The 26,072-nt window shown below is 42.2% G+C and overlaps 1 protein-coding gene across 9 annotated transcripts in view; it reads left to right on the top strand.

Annotated features, from left to right (window-relative positions):
* TANK (TRAF family member associated NFKB activator) overlaps positions 1–26,072 on the top strand; it is a 96,779-nt gene that overhangs the window by 58,597 nt on the left and 12,110 nt on the right. For 6 of the 9 annotated variants that reach the window (XM_040440024.1, XM_040440031.1, XM_040440025.1 and 3 more), the window contains 7 exons: positions 8,296–8,397; positions 8,483–8,632; positions 14,612–14,708; positions 16,094–16,221; positions 17,707–17,877; positions 20,228–20,292; positions 24,682–24,806. In XM_040440024.1, coding sequence (XP_040295958.1) covers positions 8,534–8,632; positions 14,612–14,708; positions 16,094–16,221; positions 17,707–17,877; positions 20,228–20,292; positions 24,682–24,806 — 685 coding nt within the window. In that variant the 5' untranslated portion in view covers positions 8,296–8,397; positions 8,483–8,533. Of the gene's footprint in view, positions 1–5,317; positions 5,428–8,283; positions 8,398–8,482; positions 8,633–14,611; positions 14,709–16,093; positions 16,222–17,706; positions 17,878–20,227; positions 20,293–24,681; positions 24,807–26,072 lie in introns of those variants that run through there. The other 3 variants (XM_040440030.1, XM_040440032.1, XM_040440026.1) reach the window with 3 other exon arrangements.

Here is a 26,072-nt window from a genome sequence, read left to right as displayed (position 1 = left end):
ACTCAGGTTTTCGTATGGATCCCGAAAAAGGTCCGGGCGGTACTGGAATGGGACCGGCCTGAGAATCAGAAAGCTCTGATGCGGTTTTTGGGTTTTACCAATTACTACAGAAAATTCATCTTGAATTATTCCACCATTGTAAAACCTTTGACAGATATGACTAAAAAAGGCACCGACTTCTCTGTCTGGTCGGATGAGGCATTACAGGCCTTTTCTGCTATTAAGAAATGTTTTGCGTCTGCTCCCATTCTGATGCAACCTGATGTGTCTCAACCGTTTATCGTGGAGGTTGATGTATCAGAAGTGGGGGTCGGAGCAGTTCTGTCGCAGGGTCCACCCCCTAGCAAATGGTGTCCATGTGCTTTTTTCTCCAGAAATCTCTCGGCCGCTGAAAGAAATTATGATGTGGGAGATAGTTGCTGGCCATTAAATTGGCCTTTGAGGAATGGCGTCATTGGTTGGAGGGGGCTACTCATCCTATTACAGTATATACTGACCAAAAGAATTTGGCTTACTTGCAGTCTGCTAAGCATCTGAATCCTAGACAGGCTAGATGGTCACAGTTTTTTTACTAGGTTCAATTTAGACAGGAGTCCACTTATAAGTCGCCATTTTTTGGCGCATATGGTTTTTACCCACAGTTTAGTACTTTTTCTGGGACTGGATCTTCTGGGATGCCAGAAGAGGAGAGATTCTCATCCGCCTTGTCATCTATCTGGCGGAAGATCCAAGTTAATTTGGAAAAGATGGGTGAAAGATATAAACGGATGGCTGACAGGAGACGTATGACTGGTCTGGACCTGTGTGTGGGTGATTCGGTGTGGTTGTCCACTAGAAACATTAAACTGAAGGTACCATTTTGGAAATTGGGTCCAAGATTTATTGGTCCTTACAAAATATCTGCGATTGTCAACCCGGTGGCGTTTCGTCTGGATCTTCCGCAGACCTAGAAGATCCATAATGTGTTTCACAGGTCTTTATTAAAGAAATGTGTGGAACCATCTCCATTGCCACCTCCCACCGTCCTGGTGGATGGCAATTTGGAGTTTGAAAACTCTAAGATTCTCGACTCACGTGTTCTTCGTGGTTCCCTCCAGTACCTGGTGCACTGGAAGGGATACAGTCCCGATGAAAGAATGTGGGTTCCGGCTGCTGATGTCAGTGCTAGCCGCCTGGTGAGGGCCTTTCACAGGGCACTCCCGGATAAGGTTGGTCCGGGTGTCCTGAGGTCACCCGTAGAAGGGCGGGGGGGGGTACTGTCATGCCTTGCCCTGTGAATGTGCAGAGATCTGTCAGACTGGCTGCACATGTCTGACTTCTTGGTTTGTTTTGATTTGGATTTGAGCTGGATCCACCTTCCCTCAGGTGTACTGGGTTTCATCGTTAGTGAGGCTATTTATCCCTCTCCCCCCCCCCCCCCCAGTGGCCTGTGGGGGTTATAGTTCTTTTCTAGGAGCTCTTGATTTGTGGTTGATCGTCTGCTCAAGTTAAGTCCTCTCCTTCCTTTCCTTTTGTGTGTGTTTTCTAGGCATCTAGGGAGACGCTTGCTTCTTCCTGGTTGGAAGAAGCAGGTTGCCTCTTCCCTTTTCCCTGCTGCTTAGGGTTTGCCCAGGGTGTTCAGATTTAGGCACGAGGGGATATGCATATCCACCCTAAGGGTATGCACATGGGCACAGCAGTCTACGGAAAGCTTTTAGGAATCGCTAGGAGGTGACCCTTTTCTCCCTAGATTTTGGGCCTAGTCATTTGTTCTGTTGGTTTTCCCTGTGTTTGGTTGTTTTCCCGCTTACACACCTGTCATGACAGGAGGTGATGTAAGAGAACAGAACTACAACTCCCAGCATTCCTCTGGCTCTCACACTGTATCCGTCCCTTCAATTACTTCTCCTCAGTCACAGAAGCCATCACAGTCAGGGTCTTCTCCACTAGTTCTCTTCAGAGCTTAGCTCCGCCGCCTTCCTCACTTATCACATGATGGTGACATCATCGAAAGTCCTTCTCCACCACTGAGCTCTGCCTCTAGCAGAGATCACCTGACTGTGATGTCATTACAGGTCCTTCAGCTCCTGCAGTGCGTCCCTGGTTAGTAGTCATGCTTTTTTTTCCATTAGCAGGCAGTACATTCAGGGCCCGGGACAAAACCTCTGGGGCCCAGGCCCCTAATGTTTTAATCTAGTGACTCCCATGAGCCTAATCACCTCTCAGTATCTAAATTAAAAGGCATAAGCCAAACGTGCTTGTCTATAATAGTTGATCTGGCAATACACGTAAGCAGTGGCGTACTAAGGGGGGGGGCTTTACTACTATGGAGGGGCACAGAGGGCTTTACTACTATGGAGGGGGCACAGAGAGCTTTACTACTATGGAGGGGGCACAGAGAGCTTTACTACTATGGAGGGGGCACAGAGAGCTTTACTTCTATGGAGGGGGCACAGAGAGCTTTACTACTATGGAGGGGGCACAGAGAGCTTTACTACTATGGAGGGGGCACAGAGGGCTTTACTACTATGGAGGGGGCACAGAGCCAGAGGGAATTACTACAATAAATGGGGCACAGTGAGCATTATTACTGTAAAGGGGGCACAGTGGGCATTATTACTGTGAAGGGGTCACAGTGGGCATGATTACTGTGAAGGGAGCACAGTGGGCATGATTACTGTGAAGGGGGCACAGTGGGAATTATTACTGTGAAGGGGGCACAGTGGGCATTATTACTGTGAAGGGGGCACAGTGGGCATTATTACTGTGAAGGGGGCACAGTGGGCATTATTACTGTGAAGGGGGCACAGTGGGCATTATTACTGTGAAGGGGGCACAGTGGGCATTATTACTGTGAAGGGGGCACAGTGGGCATTATTACTGTGAAGGGGGCACAGTGGGCATGATTACTGTGAAGGGGTCACAGTGGGCATGATTACTGTGAAGGGGGCACAGTGGGCATTATTACTGTGAAGGGGGCACAGTGGGCATTATTACTGTGAAGGGGGCACAGTGGGCATTATTACTGTGAAGGGGGCACAGTGGGCATTATTACTGTGAAGGGGGCACAGTGGGCATTATTACTGTGAAGGGGGCACAGTGGGCATTATTACTGTGAAGGGGGCACAGTGGGCATTATTACTGTGAAGGGGGCACAATGGGGATTTCTACTATGGAGGGGCCACAGTTTGCATTACTACTATTAAGGGGGCACAATAGGGATTATTACTATGAAGGGGGCACAATGGGGATTATTACTGTGAAAGGGGCACAGAGAGGGGATAACTACTGTGAGAGGGCACAATGAGGGCAATACTACTGTGAGGGGGTACAATTTTTTGCACATAAGGCTGGTTTCACATCACCATTTATTTTTTTCAGTCTTCTGATCCATCAGACGAACAGAAAAAAAAACAGGATCCTGTGCATCTGTTGTACATATTTAGCATCCGTTTGCATCTGAGATCCATTTTTGTTAAGACTGAAAAACAAATTCTGCATGCAGGACTTATTTTCCATTAAAAAAAACGGATCTCAGACAGAAATGCCTCAAACGGATGCACAGGATCAGCATTTGTAAGGGATCCTGTTTTTATTTCTGTTCTTCTGACGGATCAGAAGAACGGAAAAAGAAACGGTGATGTGAAACCAGCCTAAGATTAAACGTTGGCTAAAATGTCTGATTTTGAACTTGTTGTAAATGTGACAATAATTTATGATCACTGAAGACTACATGTGACAAAAATATAATCTCTCATGCTGCATGCTTTAAGGCGTAACTAGAAGTGTTTGGCATGACTGGCTGACCACTGCCGGTCATTGGCCGTTCTGCACAAAACCTACTATGCTGGTTCACACCAGACTGTGGGTTAGGGCTCATTCTCATGAACGTATTTTTTGTCCGTGTCCATTCAGAGTTGTTTTTTTGATTACCCATGTACAGAACCATTCACTTCAATGGGGCCGCAAAAAAAAAAAAAATATGGAATTGACTTTGTGTGCATTCCATGTCCACATGTCCCTTTAGCAAAAAAATAGAACATGTCCTATTACTGTCCGTATTAAGGACATGTATAGGACTGTTCTATTATGGGCCAGCCATTTGGCCGGTATCCATGTTTTGCGTATCTTTAATTTGCGGACCGCTAAACATCCAAAAGTTGTGTGCATGAGCCCTTAGGCCTCTTTCACACGACCTTAATGGCTTTTTCAGTGTTTTGCGGTCCGTTTTTCATGGATCCGTTCCGTTTTTTGTTTCTGCTCTGTTTTTCCGTATGGCATATACAGTATACAGTAATTACATAGAAAAAATTGGGCTGGGCATAAAATTTTCAATAGATGGTTCCGCAAAAACGGAACGGATACGGATGCATTCACTTATGTGTTCAGTTTTTTTTGCAGACCCATTGACTTGAATGGAGCCACGGAACGTGATTTGCGGGCAATAATAGGACATGTTCTATCTTTCAACGTAACTGAAAAACGAAATACGGAAGCGGAATGCATACGGAGTACATTCCTTTTTTTTTGCGGAACCATTGAAATGAATGGTTCCGTATACAGAACGCAAAAAGCGGCCCGTAAACGGAAGAAAAAAAAACAAGAACTGTTGTGTGAAAGAGGCCTCATGCACACGACCGTTCCATTTTTTGCGATCCGCAAAACACGGAAGCCACCCGTGTGCCTACCGCAATTTACGGAATGGGCGACCCATTGTAGAAATGCCTATTCTTGTCCACAAAACGGCCAAGAATAAGACTTTTTTTTTTGCGGGGCCACGGAACGGTGCAACGGATGCAGACGGCACACGGAGTGCTGTCCGCATCTTTTGCGGCCCCATTGAAGTGAATGGGTCCGCACCCGAGCCGCAAAAACTGTGGCTCAGATGCGGACCAGAACAATGGTCGTGTGCATGAGGCCTTAGACTGTTGATGGTCAGATTGTTCGTATGAATGACGTACGACTGATGGTCACATTCTGGTGGATACTAATCTTGTGTTTCTGGCCTCTTTAGGGCTGGGACAGTAAAGATATTTTTAGGACTTTTTTTTAGGTCAGTGATGATGTCGCTTCCCTTTTCACTAGTTTTCTGGCATGTCACAGTAAGTTCAGGAGGCATAGACAATGAGCATAACCTGACTGACCAGTGATCCCTGTTCATTTACACAACACAGGGGGGGGGGGGAGAATGTGTAGAACCCAGATTTGAGCAATCTTGGGTTTGGCTTGCATCATCAGCTAGAGCCAATAGGCAAGGCCACATTGTAAGACAGCAGCTCGTATTCCTTATCCGTAATGCCTGAGGAGGAGGAGGGGGGGGGGGGAAGGGAAACCGTGTGATTCATAAAGGGGAATCGGCTTTGCTCACATGACTGCGATCCTCAGAAGTTCCATAAACTTCTCAGCACTCAGGTTCTCATGAATGTGAACGGGACTTTCAGCCTGCAGGTATGTACTGCTTCTGCGGCTGTACTGTGATCGTTGTCACATTAACCCCTAGGTGACCAGCCTGTTTTGGCCCTTAATGACCAAGCAATTATTATTTTCTTGGACTTTTTTTATTTGACTTTTTTTTATTTTTATCGTCGCCTTCAAACAGCTGTAAATGTTTTATTTTTTTGTATGAGGGCTTGTTTTTGCAGGACAGGTTGTAATTTTTAATAGTGCCATTTTGAGGTACACATAACTAACTTTTATTAACTCTTTCTGGGAGGGAGATGGGAAAAAAACAACAATACTGTCACAGATTTTTTTATTTTATTTTTTATTTTTTTGATTTCAGGGCGAGTTTTTATGTTTTACATTTTTTTATTTTTGGACCGTATACGAAACCATTCATTTAAATGGGTCAAAGAAAAAAAAAAGTTACTCCGTGTGCATTCCGTTTCCATGTATTTCCATTCCGCAAAAAAAAAAAAAAATAGAACATGTCCTATTATTGTCCGCATTACGGTCAAGGATAGTACTATTCTATTAGGGGCCAGCTGTTCCATTACGCAAAATACGGAATGCACATCTGTATTTTTTGCGGATTCATTTTTTGCGGACCGCGAAACACATACGGTCGTGTGCATGAGGCCTTAAAGAACATCTGTCAGCAGATTTGTACCTATGAAACCGGCTGACCTGTTACATGTGTGCTTGGCAGCTGAAGACATCTGTGTTGGTCTCATGTTCATATGTGCCCGCATTGCTGAGAAAACTGATGGTTTATTATATGCAAATGAGCCTCTAGGAGCCACGGGGACATTTTTTCACAAGTTAAGGGTTAGGGAAAACACCAATTACACACCACAACTTATAGACAACAAACTAGACCTCAAAAGCTAAGGAAGAGGGATGATGACCTCCTAGTAATCCCTAGGCCTTACCCTAACTCCTGCCAGTATGAGCAGATCTTGATGGTGGAAATACTCATACACCGGATACCTAAAGCCCTGCTAAAACTGACGAGCCCTAGGATAGGCAGCAGGGGATGAGACAGCTGATTCCTTCCAGAATGAAGGAACCTGCATCTCCCTGAGGCCTAGAAACAACACACACCAGATAATAAGAAACAGCGAAGGTAACAAGTACTTAGCTTAGAGACGTATGGAGAAGCAGAAGATCCAAGATAAACCAGCACTAGCAACTCCAAGCAGAAACTATCAAACGCATGGTCAGCAGTGTGAGGCGGATCTAAATAGAGCCTCATCACTGATAACAAGCAGCACCTGAGGAGAGGTGAGATCCTGCAAAACAACAACATACAAAGAGACCTGTCAGATAGCCTCACGTGCAGCAAGTCTATCCGATCTTCTCACCTCTCTCACAGAAGGGACCGTGACAGCGTTGCCATTACACCTGGAGGCTCAGCTCTCTCTGCAACTGCCGCACCCTCTGTACTTTGATCTACAGGGCCAGGCAGTTTAAATATCATCAGTGGCGTACATAGAGAAGTAAGGGCCCCATAGCAAGGATCAAACCAGGCCCCTCACACAGGACAAAAGGGTTTCTGCCTAAACCCTTTTTTAATGACCCTTGGGCCCTTTTTCCACTGCCTCATTTGCTAAAAGTTGTTCCTTTAGAGGGCAGAGTCCTGACCAAGTTTTCACCCCCAGTAGAAAAGGGGATAATCCCAACTGGGCCCCCTCCTGCCCTGGGCCCCATAGCAGTCACATGGTCTGCCGCTATGGTAATTACGCCCCTGAACGTCATCATGCCTGGAAAAACCCCTTTAATCACTCTTTCTCTAATGGTCCTGAAAAGTCTCCTGAAACGACAGGGGCTTTTGAAATGCAGTTTATATTAGAAAGTGTTGTCATCTCCACATAACCATGAAAAGCAATGTTAGAAAATAATTTCCCATTATAGGGAAGTTACCCTCTGTGTTTTCTCTTCCTCATTCACATTCTGTACAGGATGTAAAAGTGAAAAGATTTTTGAAACTTTTGATTTAAGAATATTTTTGTGGGAGATTTAAATGTAACTTATGGATGGACGTGTGAGCTCTGCTTCGTACCAGGTGATCATGCCTGTTTTTCCTATGCCTATAATTGTATCTGGCATGAAAGTAGAGCACATTCAATCACTAGAGCCATCTCAATAGATGATACCTCCCTCTGCAGCATTTCTACATCCGGCCCCCACCTACTATATATGATCTATAATACCTGGAGGCATCTTTTACTTTTTTTTCTTTTATCATGTTTACTATACGGGATAAATAATGGAGCAGATTTACTAAAATGGTCATTTCATACGCCAATCTTAGTAGGACGGATTATCCACAGGGGTAAGATGTTCTCAGACTGCAGTACCCCAGACCTGGGTGTATATACCATTGTTTAGTTATGTTATATACTGTACACCAGCATGACAGGGTGGTTAACTGCGTGGTGGACATAGCTGGTTTCTGAAGTACTGCTCCCACTGGACCCCTGCCAATCAGATATTGATAGCCTATGCCTGTGATGGCTAACCTCCGGCACTTCAGCTTTGGTAAAACTACAACTCCCAAGATGCACACTTGCTTGGCTGTTCTCAGAACTCCATAGAAATGAATGGAGCATGCTGGGAGTTGTAGTTTCACCACAGCTGGTGCCAGAGGTTAACCATCACTGTCCAATGCTGAGGATAGAGCATCAGTAGCAAACTCCTGGGCTACCCCTATCTATATGCAGTAAACTACCCCTAGTGGCGGCTGCAGGTAGTAACTGTATTTTGTTGTGGGACAGACTCCGTGTAAATAATGGATGGCAGGGATTTTTTGTTTCTTACAACATAGTATATGAATGCCATTAACTACATAGTTATTCATTGCAGCCTTTATTACAGATATCAAGCAAAACCAAACTCCACTCCATCAGCTAAGGATGACTTAAGGAAGGGAGAGTCTCATTAGCGTCACTGGAAACCTCGGCTTTACTTACATTTCAGGTGAGTCGAGGCGGTGGAGTTATGATGTAATAGTGTCATGGAAAACTTCCCCTGATTCACGCCTGTGGTTCACTAATCTTTGTAGGTTGCTGCTATTATCCACACCCTTTTTAGTGATGATACAGAACTGGGAAATATGGATAAAAACACAGGAGAACAACTCAACAGAGCCTACGAAGCATATCGCCAGGCATGTATGGATAGGGATCGAGTCAAAAAGGAACTACAGCAAAAGGTAAGTAGTCATTGTAGTCTATATTACAGGTATATTACTATATTACACTTGTTAACAGTGTTTACTCAAGTACTTGTCATGTTACTTAAAGAGGACCTCTACCCTCTCCTGACATATCTATTTAGTAACTACTTGCATTCCCCATGCAATACAAATTCTGGAGCATCTATTCTTATGACTCTATGATGTGCCATTCTCTTATTATTCCTGCTAGAAATTATGAATTAATTAATAGCAGTTTGCAATGAAGGTACAGCTGGGTGTTACCAGTTGGGGCAGACAATATCCAGTCAGTGCCTCCAGTGTCAGACTGTGCAGGGACACCCCCCCAACTGGTAACACCCAGCTGTACCTTCATTGCAAACTGCTATCAATTAATTTACAAGGAACAATAATAAAGGAATGTGTAACACCCCAGAGTGGTTAGCTTCATTCGCTTATTAAACCACTATTAAACCACTTATTACCACTCCTGCACCCTGCTACTATCTCTAATGGGCTAACACAACGTCATCTCATGTATTTTGTTCAGGTCTTCCACAGTGTGCATTCCTAATATCTTTATACAACTGTTATGTTCATGTAATGTGCCTGCTTCACCAGCAGGTGGCAACAAACACGGCAGAGCTATAGTTAGAGAGAATGGAACTTGCCATTACATGATAACCCCCCTCTGGAGAGAAGTGGGCTATTCCTACTTCCTGCAGAAAGGGTGGGGACCAGTTAGTCAGTCTAGTTAACCCCCAGCTAGGGGAAAGGTGTGCAGGGGAACGTCTGTGCTGGACGTGCCCATGCCAGCCAAAGCACCTTAATCTCTGCTGGCCATGGAGGCCAAAGCTTGAATCCTCAGGAGCCAGAAGGAAAGTTCCCTGGCATAACCTAGAGTCAGACTACAGAGAAGAAGTGCAGCATACAGAAGAAGCTGAGTTATACAGCCAGCCTGCAGCAGAGTGAGAGAAAGATATAGCAGAGTTGAATTTGCCTGCCAGTTTAATGCTAAAGCCTGCTGGAACAAAGACAAAGCCTGAACCTGTTTGAAGAAACATTTATTAAAGTAAAGCTGCCATTGAACTTCATCTTAAGGTCTGGACTCAAGTTATTCTTTCAAATCCCTCAATTATTCCCCCTATTTATTGCTTCGGAGCCAAAGCCTGGAGTCCAGCAGTATCCAGGTAGAAGCACCGTGACACACATAAAGAGACATTTAGGCCGTACTACACCACTAGGCATTCCTACCACACCTGGGACGTGTTATAGAGAGGGCCCTGCGGGGAGGCGCCCGTTGCAAATGGTACATCATAGAGTTATAACAATAGATGCTCCAGAATTGTTATTACATGGAGAATGCAAGTAGCTACCAAAACAGTCATGCCAGGAGAGCAGACAGGTCCAGTTTAGAGAGGGCCTGTTCACTCTCCTGACATGCCTGTGTTTGTATATATGTCTATTCCCCATGAAATATCATTTATAGAGCACCGTTGCACATAACTCTGTGTTGTGCCTTTCCTCTGTTATTCCTCCAAGAATAGTGGGTGGGCTCATGCACACAAACTTATTTCTTTTCCGTGTCTGTACCGTTTTTTTGTTTTTTTTTTGCGGCCAGTATTCAGAATCATTCCATGGGTCCGCAAAAAAAATTTAAATTACTCTATAATTTCTGCATGGCCGTTCCGCAAAAAAGATAGAACACGTCCTATTCTTGTCCATTTTGAGGACAAGGACAGGCATTGTTACAATGGATCTGCAAAAAAAAACGGATGTCACACAAACCGTCAACCATATTTTTTGCGGACCGCAAAATACATATGTATGTGTGCATGAGCCCTTAGACTGTGTAGAGGACACATCGCCAAACAATTGCACCCAGTTGAGAATTTATTCAAAACATTTTAGAGGGAATTACAGAACAATGGGCAACGCAGAGTTCGAAGACAAGATGCTCTAAAATTGTTATTTCATGAAAAGTATTTACTAAAATAATAAACTTGTCAGGAGAGCTGACAAGTTGTCTTTAATAAGCGAATGAAGCTAATATTTGCTTAAGTAAACCTTAGGCCTTGTGCAAACGACCATGTGCCGACCATGCCCGTGCTGCACACTGCAAATTGCGGTTTGCAATGCACGGGCGCCGACCGTGTGCCCACCGTTTGCAGATGCAGGCCCATTCGTTTGAATGGGGTCCATGATTCACATCCGACGGTCCGCCTCACAAGAAAGTTGTGCATGCACTACTTTTTTTGCAGTGCGGAGGCAAGGACATGAGTGCTTCCGTGGCCCTCCGTTCCGCACCGCACCGTATCTCCTGAATTGTGGACCCACTCAAGTGAATGGGTCCGCATCCGTGATATGGTGCCACAATACAGGCATGGCCGGCACACGGTCGTGTGCATGAGGCTTTATAAAAAGAACATCAAATAGCTATTCATCAAACCTGTATGTAAATGTGTCATCTTAAAGGGAATGTCACATATTTTTTTACTAATAAAAGAACAGATATATATTCTTTTTTATTATTATTTTTTATTTTTGGCTTATAGATTTTTTTTTTTTGTATTCTATTTTCTATACATGTAATTAGAACCTTGACGCACTCTGTGTTTTTTGCTTAAAGTAGGGTTCCCACCCCAATTGTAAATGATGCAACAGACTTCAGCATAAATTGTAATTAGATGGTTGTTTTTATTTGTTTCCAGGTTACTGCGGCTTTACCGTATGTGACGTTTCAGCCCAATGGCCTTCTTCAGACTTAGGCCTCATGCACCCGACCGTTGTTTGGGTCCGCATCCGAGCCACCGTTTTGGCGGCTCGGATGCGGACCCATTCATTTCAATGGGGCCGCAAAAGATGCAGACAGCACTCCGTGTGCTGTCCGCATCCGTGGCTCCGCTTAAAAAAATATAACATGTCCTATTCTTGTCCGAGCTTTGCGGACAAGAATAAGCATTTATAATGCCGGCGCCATCCGTTTTTTGCGGATCCGCGGTTTGCGGACCGCAAAAAACGGCACAGTCGTGTGCATGTAGCCTAATGCCGCTTTAAGAAGAAAAGATAAGGTAGGCGCAGTGTGATGTGCGCTTATTTACACAGCGGCACAGCCACATATCACACTGCGCCTACCTTATCTTTTCTTCTTAAAGCGGCATTAGTCTGAAGAAGGCCATTGGGCCGAAACGCCACATACGGTAAAGTCGCAGTAACCTGGAAACAAATAAAAACAACCATCTAATTACAACTTATGCTGAAGTCTGTTGCATCATTTTCTATACATGAGCATGGAGGAAGCGAGCTGCTGTTAACAACATTCAGGGCTGGTTCCCACTGCCATGATTGACCTGGGAAGCATGGTCCGTGTGTTGGACGCATCTCGGGGGCCGACCTCGGCTCCCCTGCCCCCAGCTGACTTTACCATAGTGATTTATGACACAATTCATTTCATATGTGACTGTGGATCTATTGCACTGTGATGACATCATCGGGTGAGTACAATACAATAGATCTGCCATTAGAGAGGAACTGACTATATCATAAATTACTCTGATGCCGTCAGTTCGGGAGACGCGGGTGAGACGCGGACTGGGTTTTCAGGGCCAATCATGGTCGTGTGTATTGGGAATCTGTCAGCAGGAAATTCACTGCTAACCCAGACACAATAACTTGTAGGTCTAGCTCAGCTGAATGTACTGATACCTTTCACTTAGCGATCCATTGTTTCATTCTGGACAAAAAGTTCTTTCACTCCATATGCAAATGAGCAGTCAAGTGCATCAAGGGCGGGCCTGTGCTCCTCCTGATTTCTCTGCCAGCCTCTCCCTCTCCTTCTTGATTGACGGGGCAAGATGACCATACAGGAAGGGGAGGGAGGAACGGGCACAGTGGCATAACTAGAAATAACTGGGACCCACAGCAAATTTTTGAACAGCCCCACTAACCCCCACTCCTGCAGCTAGTCAAGACAGCGCTCTCAGACCAGGCCCGGCAGCCGCTCCTTCCGTTTCCTACACGTATGTACTATACGTCATGTCACTGTATATAATGTCATTGTATAATACTGTTAAAGGGGCCCTAACAATTAAAGTCCTCCTCCTGGACGAGCCTCTTGTGAGTTCGGGCCCAGTAGCAGCCTCTTCCCTGGCATCCACTATAGCTACGCCCCGGACTGGCAGAGGAAGCAGAAGGAGCCAGGTTGCACTGCGTGGTTTGGGGGCGTGTCCTTGGTGCATTTAAATGTTAATTTGCATATGGATTAAAGGCAGTTTCTCTCCAGAAAGAAGCAACAGATCAATAAGTTTTGATACCTTTGACCGAAGAGAAGTGATTTATACAAAGGGGGATCAGTTGGCCAGAGTGAAAACTGTAATATTTCAGGATTTTTTTTAAATACAGATAGCAACATGGAAAATTGTAAAATGTAGCAAATATTCTTTGAAAGTATTCCAGTCACATAAGAGGTAAAAGCGGGCGGCACAGCGTATGTCCCTGTATGCTCCGTGTCACTTTATCAAAGTGGTGCTCAGACTGTAAACAAGTTTGTAAAGTCCATAAATAGATAGAATACAGTAGTCGGCCCTCACCAGTGTAGAAAAACACACTTCCGTATTGTCCATAAAGACATTCCAATGAACAGCTCTCATACAGCCAGGTCAGCGGCGACGGCCGTTTCACGCTCTCGCGCTTCTCCAGGCCACCAACGTCATCGCGCTACAGCGCGCTCACTTTTTTAAACATCGTACGGTGGGGTAGTCATAGTGACCAATGACGCTACCTCGTCCCGATCTACTGCCAAACCTACAAATACAAATACAAAACAAGCCCCACATATATGGATACATATAAGAACAACTTTTACAAGAATACACTTAAATCATTTTTATGGTTTAAGCCTAATGGGCCCTTTTGAACGGATAATACCATCTTGCTTCCTTGTTGTCTATCGCCCCCTTGTGGGGGGCAGGGAACAGATACAATACCTGCAAAGCTTAGGGAACTAGGATCCCCTCCATGTATTTCCCTCTATTACCCCCTCTTCCTGATTTTATAGAATTGATATGTTCCCTGAACCTCTCATTCATGCATCTAATCGTTTTTCCTATATAGAAACGGCCACATTGGCACATCATCAGGTACACCCCATATATACTTTTACATGTTATCAAACTTGTTACAAACTTGTGACAAATTCCTCCAAAATTGAGAACCTTATCCTGGGAGTTATGTTTACAAAAAGTGCAATTCCCACACCTAAAATTCCCCCTAGGCCTGCGAGCCTGTAACCAGCTGATATTATATTCTTTAAAAGTATAAAAATTAGATCTAAACAATAGGTAATTTTCTGATGCCATATGCCATTAAATGGGAACGTGTCATCAGAAAATTGCTGCAAGTTTCTGCAGATTTCACACTGCTCGCTGAACACGTACAATTGGCATCTGTGCATCTGAGGCAGTGTAAGCAGTCGTCTCATAAGGCCATGTTCACAAGCTCAGGATTCTGGCAGAACTGGCACTATGCTGGAAATGCATGTGAATGGGGTATAAATAACTCCATTGTCATCCTTTGGAATAAATCCATGGATTGGCTCCGTTAAATTAATTAAAGTGATGCCACATCCACATTCGGACCCACTTGCCAGTCCACGGCAGAGATGCCAGATTCAGCTGCAGATTTATGGCAAACCTCTGCTGCGTGAACATGGCCCTATTATAAAAAGTATGATTAGAATGAAAGGTTACGTCTGTATAATAAAGCTGGAGGCAGATAGGTGATGGTTACAGCTTAGCTGCTCCCCCTCCCTGCTCAGGGCACAGAGCATGACCACAGGGCTCACCTAGGATTCATTAGGTCGTCCTGTAACTGAGGTTTCTTACGCCTGTGTGGCTGTTGCGAGACAAAAATCTATATGACCCCTATAGAGAGGTCATAAAGATAGACTTATAACTACTGTCACCTGATCTTATAAAGTTCTTATCCTGTGTTCTTTAGACCGTTTTTTATGAGCAGCAGTTACATGATAAGCAGAAACAGATAGAAGATCTGAAAAACATCCTGAAAACGAGGCCCTCCTCATTTGCTGGAGCAGGTAACGCCCATCAAACCGATATAAACTATTTGTTCTGCAATAGTTTTATTTATTTTTAGCTTTTTGCTTTCAACTGTTATACAATGTATATATAGTCTGTACTGTAAAATAGTAACAAAACCATCAATGTCACACAGTACGTGCCACCGAAGCTGGCAGCAACCTGTCCTGTACATCCGGCCATAGAGATAGCTTTCTTTTATAAGGATGTGCATATTTGGATTGACAGCATGGCCCTTTGGTTAAAGGAGTAGTTTCATGAAGACAACCCCAGTCTATACACCTCATGGAGGGCCCCTGCCCACTCTATGTGCAAGTACACAGCGTGAGCGGCTTTGTTCCGTTGGACTTAAAGGGCATCTGTCAGCAGCTTTGTCCCTATGACACTGGCTGACCTGTTACATGTGCACTTGGCAGCTGAAGACATCTGTGTTCGTCCCATGTTCATATGTGTCCGCACTGCTGAGAAAAATCATGTTTTAGTATATGCAAATGAGCCTCTAGGAGCAACGGGGGCGTTACCATTACACCTAGAGGCTCTGCTCTCTCTGCAACTGCCACGCCCTCTGCACTTTGACAGGACCAGGCAGTGAAACCATCATCATGTCTGGCCCTATCAATCAAAGTACAGAGGACACAGCAGTTGCAGAGAGAGCAGAGCCTTTAGGTGTAATGTCAACGCCCCCATTGCTCCTAGAGGCTCATTTGCATATATTAAAACTTCATTTTTCCCAGTAATGCGGGCACATATGAACATGGGACCAACACAGATTCCTTCAGCTGCCAAGCGCACATGTAACAGGTCAGCCGGTGTCATAGGTACAAATCTGCTGACAGATGCCCTTTAAGCCCATCTTTTCATAAGATGGATAATTATTCATCTGAATGGCTGACATGTCATACTGCATTTGCTGGAGCTTCCCACAGTTAAATCAGCCATTTTCTGAGGAACCAAACCCTTTAAAGTGATTGTATGGATGAGTAAATGAAAGTTTCAGAATCGTGTAAAATAATGTAATAAGTTATGCTCACCTTACTGATCCCCTGCCGTTCCCATTATGATGCTTCCCAGTTCCATCCATTATCTGGTCCCTCTCAACATGGAAATATGACCACTCAGTCAATCACTGGCTAAGGCTAGTCACTGATGTGGACCGTGATGGGCTGAGTGATCCGGTGTCGAGGTAGACCAGGCAGTAGAGACCGAGGGGAGAACTTGGATGCATTGGAACAAAAGAGGAAAATTTAAAAATTCCATAAATATAGAAGCCAACACTGGATTCAGCTGAAAATTCGTAGATTGGTAACAACTATGTTAGGAGAGTGACTGTTGTATTATTGTTAAGGAAAACATAGAATTAACACCATTTTGTCCATGTAACTAGGAGGATTTTGTGTGCCACCTCCGTCCCCCAAATTGGAGAATTCAGACAGTTGGAAAAGTGAGACTGCTTCCCTTGAGAGTCTGCAAGAACAGTTCAAAGTCGGTCTGCAGCGAGAAAAGCATTTCAAGGTAACAATTTATTGTATTGAACAGAATACACCATATTCTTCTATATGCCATACTGTTGGCCAAACCAAGTCATAAGGTTGCAGACTGCCACGTGGGCACATGGAAAGCCACACTGGGCGACAAAAGCCCAGGAGAAAAATCCCATTTTCGAACCACTAGGGTCTATTTCTTTGTTTCAAAATTATTTGATTTTATTGATGATATAGGGATTGGGTCCCAATAATAATTCCCAGTAATAAATAAATAAACAGTGCACAGTAGTAAATAAACTAAATAAAATAAAGAAAGTGCACATAAATAAATAAATAATAAAACAATGAAAAATGTAGAAAAATATAAATAAATCTGCCTTCCCACAAAAAAGCACCCATCTATCAGAACCCATCCAAACCAGCAGAACATATGTGGCATGGGTATCAGGTGCTCAGACACTAATACGTTCACATATTCTATATTTGACCCCAAACAATCAATAATAACCCCTGACTGACAATTTTTGCCTGTCCTACCCCGGCCCTATCTGTTTTGGTGCCAACATATTATAAACTGTATCATCTGTGTACAGAATTAGTTGCTAAATGTAAGCAAGGGAGTTAAAGGGGTTCTCCGGGATTTACATATTGATGGCCTGCCTTCAGGATAGGTCATCAGTATGTAGTCGGTGGGAGTCCGACTCCCTAGAACCAATGAATGTGTATGGGGACAAGTGATCACTCTAGTGATCCCTCGATCCTATACAGCAGAGGAGATTGCTGCATGTAAATGCAGCTTTCACCTCCAGTAACGATTAGGTAATTATCAGGAACCAACGATTCATTCCCGATAATTGCCTGCTGTTTCGGCCCGTGTAAAGGGCCCCTAGAACTAAAGCGGAGAATCTGTTCTCTGAGCTATATTGACGTCACACAAACGTTGCACAATGCACACATCTATGACATTGCTCTGCACGGGGGAACTAGAGGATTCCTATTTGGGGTGAATATTTATTGAAACAAACTACCTAAGAATAGAAGATGAAAAAAATTAAGGAAAATGTATTTTATTCCTGTGTCATCTCATATCTAATCTATCTATCTCATATGTATCTATCTATTATGTATCTGTCTATCAAAAATGTATATTAACCTATAATCCTGTTAGGGCTGTTTCATTAATGCATTTAGCATTATACGCCATTGGATGATGATAAATATATATTAAATAGTGAAACAAGATCAGAATAATAAAAAAATTACATATTTCACATCAGGTTATCCATCTGTCTATCTATCTAATCATATATACTAACCAACTATCCTGTTAGGGCTTGTTCACTGATGCATTTAGCTTTACATTTGATCAGATGCTGATCAGTATACAGTAAAACAAGTGCAGAATAATAATAATAAAAAAAAAAATTCACAATATACAATCCAATAGTGTAACCCAGTATATATAACACGTTTCATGACGTTTGCTTATGAAATGCCACATGTTCTATTCCAGGATCAGCTGGATATAGAAAAACTCCATGTCTTGAAATTAGAAGGAGAACGTGACAAGTTGGAGTCTGTCCTCGCCAGTAGGAATGAAGAAATTCAATACCTAAAAAAGTCATTGAAAGAATCCAGAGAGATAAAAGAAAAACCAGACCAAAAAATAATCCTGGACACAGAAGTGAGTATATTCGGGAAGCTATTATTCTCACGGATACCAATGATTCCAATGTGAGTTATTGAAGCCTAACTTGTTCCTGTTCCTATATATACCTATCCTCAGGTATTGACCGTGCTTGTAGTCCAGCTTCTCCTGGTTTCTGGTATGCATTAATCAGCCACTAGGAGATGATCTAACACTGCAGATTGTGTATTTCATTTCCATTTATTGTTGTTTTTTTTTTTCACAAAGCCTTTAATCATTCTCAGCATTTGTCTATAAGTTTCTATCCCCCCATAGTTTGTATGTAGACCCTTTTCTCTCACTGAAGTTGGTCTCCTCAATATCACTGGGAAGGAAACTTTAACTGGTTGTGTTAGGTCTCATGCACACTGCCATATTATGGATCATACAAAACCCATAGAATTATATGAAACTTCCATAAAGGCTCTGTTCCGTGTGCACGGACCTAATAGGGAGTTTCTGCATCTTTAATGCCTTATTCCTTAAAAAGCATAGAACTCCTTAAAGTTGAAGACTATGGACACCTTTGACACGGGAAACATTAATTTAACATATGTTAGTGGTTACCTTGAGTTTAAAAAGTTGCATCCCTTCATTCATTTTCAACACTCTGATATGAAACTTGCAACCTGCTGTGATGTTTCATCAGAAAATGACCTATTGTTTAAATCACGTTTTTATGTTTAACATTTTTAAAGAATTGTTGATGATATTTCCAATTTTCCATGTCACTATCTATTTTTAAATAAAAAACATAAAATCCTGCAGTTCTCGCACTGGCCACTAAGCCTAATAATACGCGCCACTTCCTGGTCTGTACAGATCACTTTACTGCAGTTATCTGCTTATCTGTCATCTTGATCCTCCCTGTAATGATATCACCTCTGTGTATAGATAAGACCGGATCCACCATTCACAATAGGTGATTGTCAGAGCTTATCTATTCTTTCTTTGTACAATGACCTCTGAAAAGGACACAGAGCATGTCTAGTAAACTCTCCCATAGAAGTCAATGAGTTCCCCTCCTGACCATTGTATCTGTGGACCATGCTTTCTAAAAAGCTCTGGCAAGATGGCAGCCACCATAATTATGATCAGGAAATAGAATAAAAAAAATCCGTCATTGGAAAATAAAATCCAATTAGGAAAAAAGGAGACGTGTCTCTATCTGGTTTTAACTGGCAGATAACATTTTTGGTGACACATTTCCTTTAATTTCAGACTTTACTTACGTGGATGTTCCCCTCCCAGTATTCTGGATGTGAGGTCTGCAAGCAATAACTTGCTGTCATGTATCAGTACAGCTTTATCCCTGTACTGATTTCTCCTTCTACAGCTCATGAGGGATCTAACCTCTCTTATTCTGATTTCCCCCTCCTTCCCCCTGAAAAGTCTTTTGTGGGTACTCTCACCTCTGAACAGAAGGAACAGTCTGTGCAATTCCCCCTCCTCCTGCTGACTGGCTTTTCTCCCTATCTATTAGCCTATACAGTCGGCCTTACCTCTCTCTGTTGCTATCTCTAACACTGAGAGAAGGGAGGAGGAGAGCAGAGAGAGCCAACACAGCCATAAGCCAGCAGGACAACCAGCTATGTGAAGGAGCTGCAGACTCTGACAGTAAAATACTAGAAAGTTGTTTAAATTTGCATTGAGGAGGTAAATAATAATAAAAAAAAAATCGGCCTATAAGCTCCAGTTTTAAAGGCTATGTACACTTTTGGCACAATTTTTTATTATTGCATTATACTCATTTTTAGCTAAAAAAGTTTTTTTTAATTGGTCTTTAGTAAAAAAGAAATGGTACCCTTTTCTCTGTACAGCCTTGAGATTCTCTAGTAGCATGCTGTCTGTTTTCACTCTGTTCCATCAGGCAGCTCAGTTGACGGCTTCTTATCTCTGACCTTATAAACACTCATTATAGCTCAATTTTTATTTTAAGTGTTTATGACCTTTTAGTAATTTAGAGATAAAGGTTATTAGATTCCCGGCACAAAGTGACAAACAGTTAACCCTTTGTGACAGAACGGCTGAATATTTTTTAATGAAGACCAACTGAAAAAAAGATTTTAGCTCAAAATGAGTAACATGCTATCATAAATAATTGCTGCGAATGTGTACACAACCTTTAAGCCTCTAGCCGCTGGGTACCCTACAAAGTGTAAGTTGAGGAGTGCACAGCCCATCAGGACCCGCGTCGCCCTTTTCAGTAACGACAGTTGATGCAGCCTCTTTGTAAAGAGATGAGGCTCTCTTCGTCATTCTGTAGATTACAGTGACTTCACAATGATTATACCATGAGTAACTTTCACACTTGTAACTGTGGATTTTCTGTCTATTTTTTCATGAGATGAGAAACATGAACATAGCTCAAGATCCTGCTGCAGCAGCTACAGCCGTCAGTGAAAATGCAAGGTTCAGTATTATTATTATTTATTGCTATTGATACACTTTGTACACATGGAAGTAACATGTACATTGCTATATTTTCTGTGCTGTATCTTAAAGAGATTTTCCAGAACTTTTATATTAATGACCTATCCTTCAGATCAGCTGATTGCAGCAGAGCACACAGCGCGCTGGAACTAGACACAGCTCTGTCCACCATGTAGTGGCCATGCCTGGTTACTGCATATCTCTCCCTATTCACTTGGATATGGCTGAGCTGCAGTCAGCCTGGCTCCAGATACCTATGACAAATTACCAGGACCTTATTGAGTAACTCCTAGCCCGTCCAGCTGCTGTCCGTTCTGCACACAACGGTTACACTGGAAATTAGCTGCTGGTCATAATAATGTTACTCAACTATCTATCTATCTATCTATCTATCTATCATCTGTCTCGATAGATAGATCAATAGATATGAGATAGATAGATAAAACAAAACCAGAAAAAACAGCAGCACAGTCACTAGAGTAGGTAGGGTGCATTCCCACCGGGACCACAGGCACAAGGTTCACTATGAGATTCAAAAACAGAAAAAAATGAAACAGCTCTGCAATATACGGTGTATATGTGTTGGACCCGGTTTACTGCCCAAGCAAGGTTTCAGCCCAGCACAATGAGGCAGGCCTCATTGTGCTGGGCTGAAACGTTGCTCATCTCACTGTCCTTTACATAGTATTCGGAATATTCTCAATAAGGGGGGCAATCACATTCTTGAATATTTACATAGGACACCTCTAACAGCTGTTCCCAAATCGGGTGCTTACACATAAACTATTATATTTTGAGTGATATTGCAGCATCTTGTACTGTACCTCATGTACTCCTTTAGTAGCTTAGTCAGATTGTGATATTGTCTTAGCGTTGGGTTGTCCCACCAGGAAGCTCTCGAATGGCCTCAATTTCCAGCACAATAAAGACTCGGCCCCCTGAGATTTGGAGGGCTACCCCAGCTCTAGTCACTACCTGTTGGAGTGTAGCTCCTTTTCAATAACAATATGGACTTTGTGTGACATGAGGGCAGGAGTGTTTTTTATTTTTTGCAGAAAATATGTTGTTAAAGCATATTTTTTATGTGACTGTCCATTAATATTTCCTATTTGCTGCAGCTCACTTGTCAGCTTTACTGTGTAGACTGTGGCTGGTGGCATGCACAGAGCAGTAATGTATACTGCGCCTGGCTTCATCACAGTTTACCTCGCTGCACTGTTCATACCCAAGGCATACACGGCAACAATGCATGAATAAGATTTCTAGGGGCCTAGTTGTGGCTGTATCGAGCACGGGGCGCATTAATAAATACTGTCCCATGAAGGCGTGCACTTCTTAATAAATATGGCTCATTTCACTCCAATGAACTTCAGTTTAATACTGCCATATAAAACGCCATTCTCAATACATTTTTTCATTATCTATTAGGACGTTGCTGAACTCCTCATTATTCATGGTCTAAGATTCATTGTCATAAAGACGTTAATCTTGATCCCTAAAAATTCAAAAATTTGGTTTGTTCTTCTTTATTGAATATAAATTTTATTTTACTTTTTAGATTATTCATCCATTTTTTTTTTCCTATCGGTTTACGAAAAGCTTTAATTATCTAGAGTCACAGAACATCCGCCATCATTAACATTCAGATTTTTTATTTTTTTTCCTTTCCAGTTAGGTTCTTTGTACTTAGATTGCATATGTTAACACACATCAGTGTTCTCCGCTTCCTCTGTCTTTTGATAGCATATTGTATCTTCATATTCTATAATTAGCATTCCCCAGTAATGAGTTTGGCACTAACCAGCCACTGGTTACACTAATTAGTCTATGCTGTGTTTTGTTACCGTCCATTAATACTTTACTAGTTTTTTATTAGTTTTTATTAGCATTCACTAGTATTAGTTGTTAAGCATAGTCTTTTGCTTTTATTAACACTTTACTGCATTTTCTAACAGTTCAGAGCATCAGCTGGTTGTATTTGCAAGCGCTCATTAGTAATCGTGTCATCCGTAATTAGTTTCCATTAATGTGCAAGCTATATGCGTACATTCATATTTATTCACTTGAAGAAATCTCATTAGCACTATCTCTTTAGTAAGGTTGGGTACATGATGATTACACATTTATTTGCACCCTTCTCAAAGTGAATCGCCACGTTTTAGGCTACGTTGTTGTTAGTACCTACGTTCAGTGCGGATTCGTTTCATACCTTAATAACTGGTAGAGTTAATTTTTTTTAGATACATATCTCCAAATTCCCTGTATAGACATAGAGCTAAATGGCAAACCGCTGACTGCCTGCAGCCACCACTAGGGGGAGCTTAGAAGTTTACTGCATACTGTTCCTACATTGATCTCAATAATAAAGCAGTAAGCAGTCACCTGTTTAAATATAGGGTTGGGATTCCGTTTAACCCCTTAACAACCAGAGTATATAGTGGTATCTTGGTTTTACAATGGCTGTTTAGGGGACTCCTTCAGTGGATTGCAGTGCTATGCACTTTAAAAGCCCAGACTTTTGCTAACAGCCTTAGGCATCAGGTCACTGATCAAGGACCAATAAAGTTGTTCTCCAATCATTTGACCCCTTAGATGCCATGGTCAACAGTGACCTCTTCCTCTGTCAGACTATTGATGCCCTGCCACGCAATCACAGGGGCTGATGCTTAACTATAGCAGCAGGGGACCTAACAAAAGCCCCCAGGTGTCATAAGCATATCCCTAAGAGCTCATGTACACAACCGTATTCGTTTTGCGGTCTGCAAATCGCGGATCCGTAAAACACGGATACGACCAAGTGCATGTCACCATTTCTAAACATACGGTCTAGCATGTCTGCCATTATAACACTAACCATGAATTTTAAAGCATCATAAAAATGATCAAACAATGTCTGTCTGCTTCACAGCTTCTGTGGGGGTGGGGGGGAGACAATATATAATTAAAGTTAATTCTACTTATTTTTTATGATAAACAGCAAAAAAAATGCAAAAAACAATGGCAAAATTGCTGTTTTTATCATTATAGCGCCCAGACAATATATGTGCATGTACAGTGTGATTATAATAGGTTTCTGAGACCAATGGTGAACCACACTGGAATAATTTTTTACATTAGGAAATTAAAGCATACATATACGCCTTCGAACAACATTTTTTTGCTCTGGTTATTTTCATTCTGGGAAGTGTATTTTTTAAAGGCTATGTACACCTTCAGAGGCAATTTTTGTTTGTGATTGCATTTTACTAGTTTTTGGCAAACATTTTTTTATTTTAAGTTGGCCTTTAATAAAGATATTGAGCTATTCTGTCACAAAGGGTTAACTGTTTTTCTAACTGTGTGACTGGTACTTTCACTTTGTGCAGTTCATCTAATAACCCTTATCTCTAAACTACTGAGAGGTCATAAACACTTATTTAAACCACATATTTATCAGTAAGATAAAAACTGAGCTGTAATGAGTGTTTATAATGTCACAGAGCAGAAAAAAGGAGCCTGTCAGCTCCTGGTCTGACGGAAAATCCACAGGCTGCTACTAGAGCATCTCAGCTCTGTACACAAAAAGGGCTCCATATTTTTAATAAGACCAACAGAAAAAATGATTGTTAGCTCAAATTAAATACAATGCAATAATAAAAAGAAATGCCTTCAAAGGTGTACATGTGTACATAGCCTTTAAATTGGAAAACATGAAACAGGAATCTGATGTAAGAAAAACTCAGCTAAGGCTTTCACACTAGCATTAAGACAGCGGGTTGTTCCGGCAGGGAGCAGCCTGCCGGAGATGTTTGGATCTGGCACCCGCCGGCCTCATAGATCTGACCACAACCCAGCAAACCTATTTGTCAGATCTCTGCCGGTCCCAATTATAGTGAATGGGGTCGGACGGAGATGCGTCGCAATGCCGAAATGCAGAGACATCCAGCAGGCTGTTCCCTGGCGAATCTCAAAACAGCAGTCTTAAACAAGCCTAAGCTGATGAGTGCATCTGACAACAGGCTTGTCAATTGTTTCCAATGACAACCTACATCGTGCATGCCGCTGTAGAGAATAATACAGGTTAGAACTCGGGATCAATGCAAGATAGGTAAATTAATGCATTTAGAACATTACTCATTATGTGTATAGTATCTGTATATAAGTTGTGTATACATATATTGTTATATTTTCAGTGTGATTGGTACTTATTTTTAGCATTTTGTTACAGCAGCTTTCTAGGAGAATTTCCCAGGACTTAGCTTTTTTAGCATATAACACACCAACAGTCACGGGTTATAAGTTAATTCTCCAAAGAGATTTGCAAGTCACAGATCTGTGTATTTCCATCGCTGCCTCTGAATGGTTCTCAATGAAATGTTCTACACACAGGCTAGGTGTTGAACGGATTTTCTCTGATCTAAAGGAAGAATTCAGTCGGATTTGCAAGTTAACGAGAGAACAAAGCAGCCAGCTGAATATATTTCTGACGAAGAAAGAAATTGCCTCTGGTAATGGTATGAGATGTGTCTTACATTTTACTGTGAATGAAATGCATTATTCCAGCTCCGATGATGTAATTGTGACATTTTCAGACCCACTTCTCGCATTACATCCCGCTACACAGATTTCAGCTCCTGATGTACAAATTTAAATGATATAAAGATTATAGTTACAATTTTTTCTGTTGATAAATAAATAAATAAATAAGTAGATAGATAGATGTGTTCAGTGTTCTTCAGAACAGCGTTGATATGGGAAAACCTATTTTACAATCTTTGATGCAGTAATAAAACAGACACTTCACACTTACAAAATGTCACAAAATCTGATCCTCTTGCATTATAATAATCTAAATCACTCAAAGTCTCCTACTGTATTCTTGTTTTCTGTCATGACACCAGAGTCTGCTCCTCCAGCGTTATAGTAATCTGTCTGCAAACAATGCCTGTTCCTCCTGTATTCTTGTTTTCTGTCAGGACGCCAGAGTCTGCTCCCCCTGCACTATAATAACCTAAAAGATCACTAAAGTCCTCTTTTATAGTAACCTGGTAGGACCATAGAGTCTGCTCCTCCAGCATTATACAGTAGCAACCTAACTGAGGACCTTGACCTCCTGTATTTCTGAGCACTAGAGTCTGCTTCTCCCACGTTTAAAACAGAAATGTCTACTTCACCTGCATAAACTGCACAATAATAATCTAACAGAGCAGCAAAGTCTTCTCCCCTTTGTATGTAGATTTGGTAGGACACCAGGGTATCTGTGGCTTAAAATGAGTGGGAAGTCATGACACCTATTTCTGTACTTATCTCTAGATTTTGAAATGAGTGGGACATTGTGACACCCATTACTGTACTTATGTTTGTGTCGTAAAATGAGCGGGAAGTCGTGACACCCATTACTTTACTTATCTCTATGAGTGGGACATTGTGACACCCATTACTGTACTTATCTCTATGTCTTGAACTGACTGAAAAGTTGTGGCACCCATTACTGTTTCAATGTCTGTGTCTTAAAATAAGTTGGAGGTTGTGACACCCATTACTGTACCTATTTGTCTTTAAATGAGGGGGAAGTTGTGACACCCATTACTGCACCTATTTCTTTGTCTTCAAATGAGGGGGAAGTTGTGACACCCATTACTGCACCTATTTCTTTGTCTTTAAATGAGGGGGAAGTTGTGACACCCATTACTGCACCTATTTCTTTGTCTTTAAATGAGGGGGAAGTTGTGACACCCATTACTGCACCTATTTCTTTGTCTTTAAATGAGGGGGAAGTT

Source organism: Bufo bufo, chromosome 7 (assembly GCF_905171765.1).
Source record: "Bufo bufo chromosome 7, aBufBuf1.1, whole genome shotgun sequence".
Classification (NCBI taxonomy): domain Eukaryota; kingdom Metazoa; phylum Chordata; class Amphibia; order Anura; family Bufonidae; genus Bufo; species Bufo bufo.
Note: the sequence above shows the minus strand (reverse complement) of the source record. Positions and strands in the feature narration are given on the sequence as shown.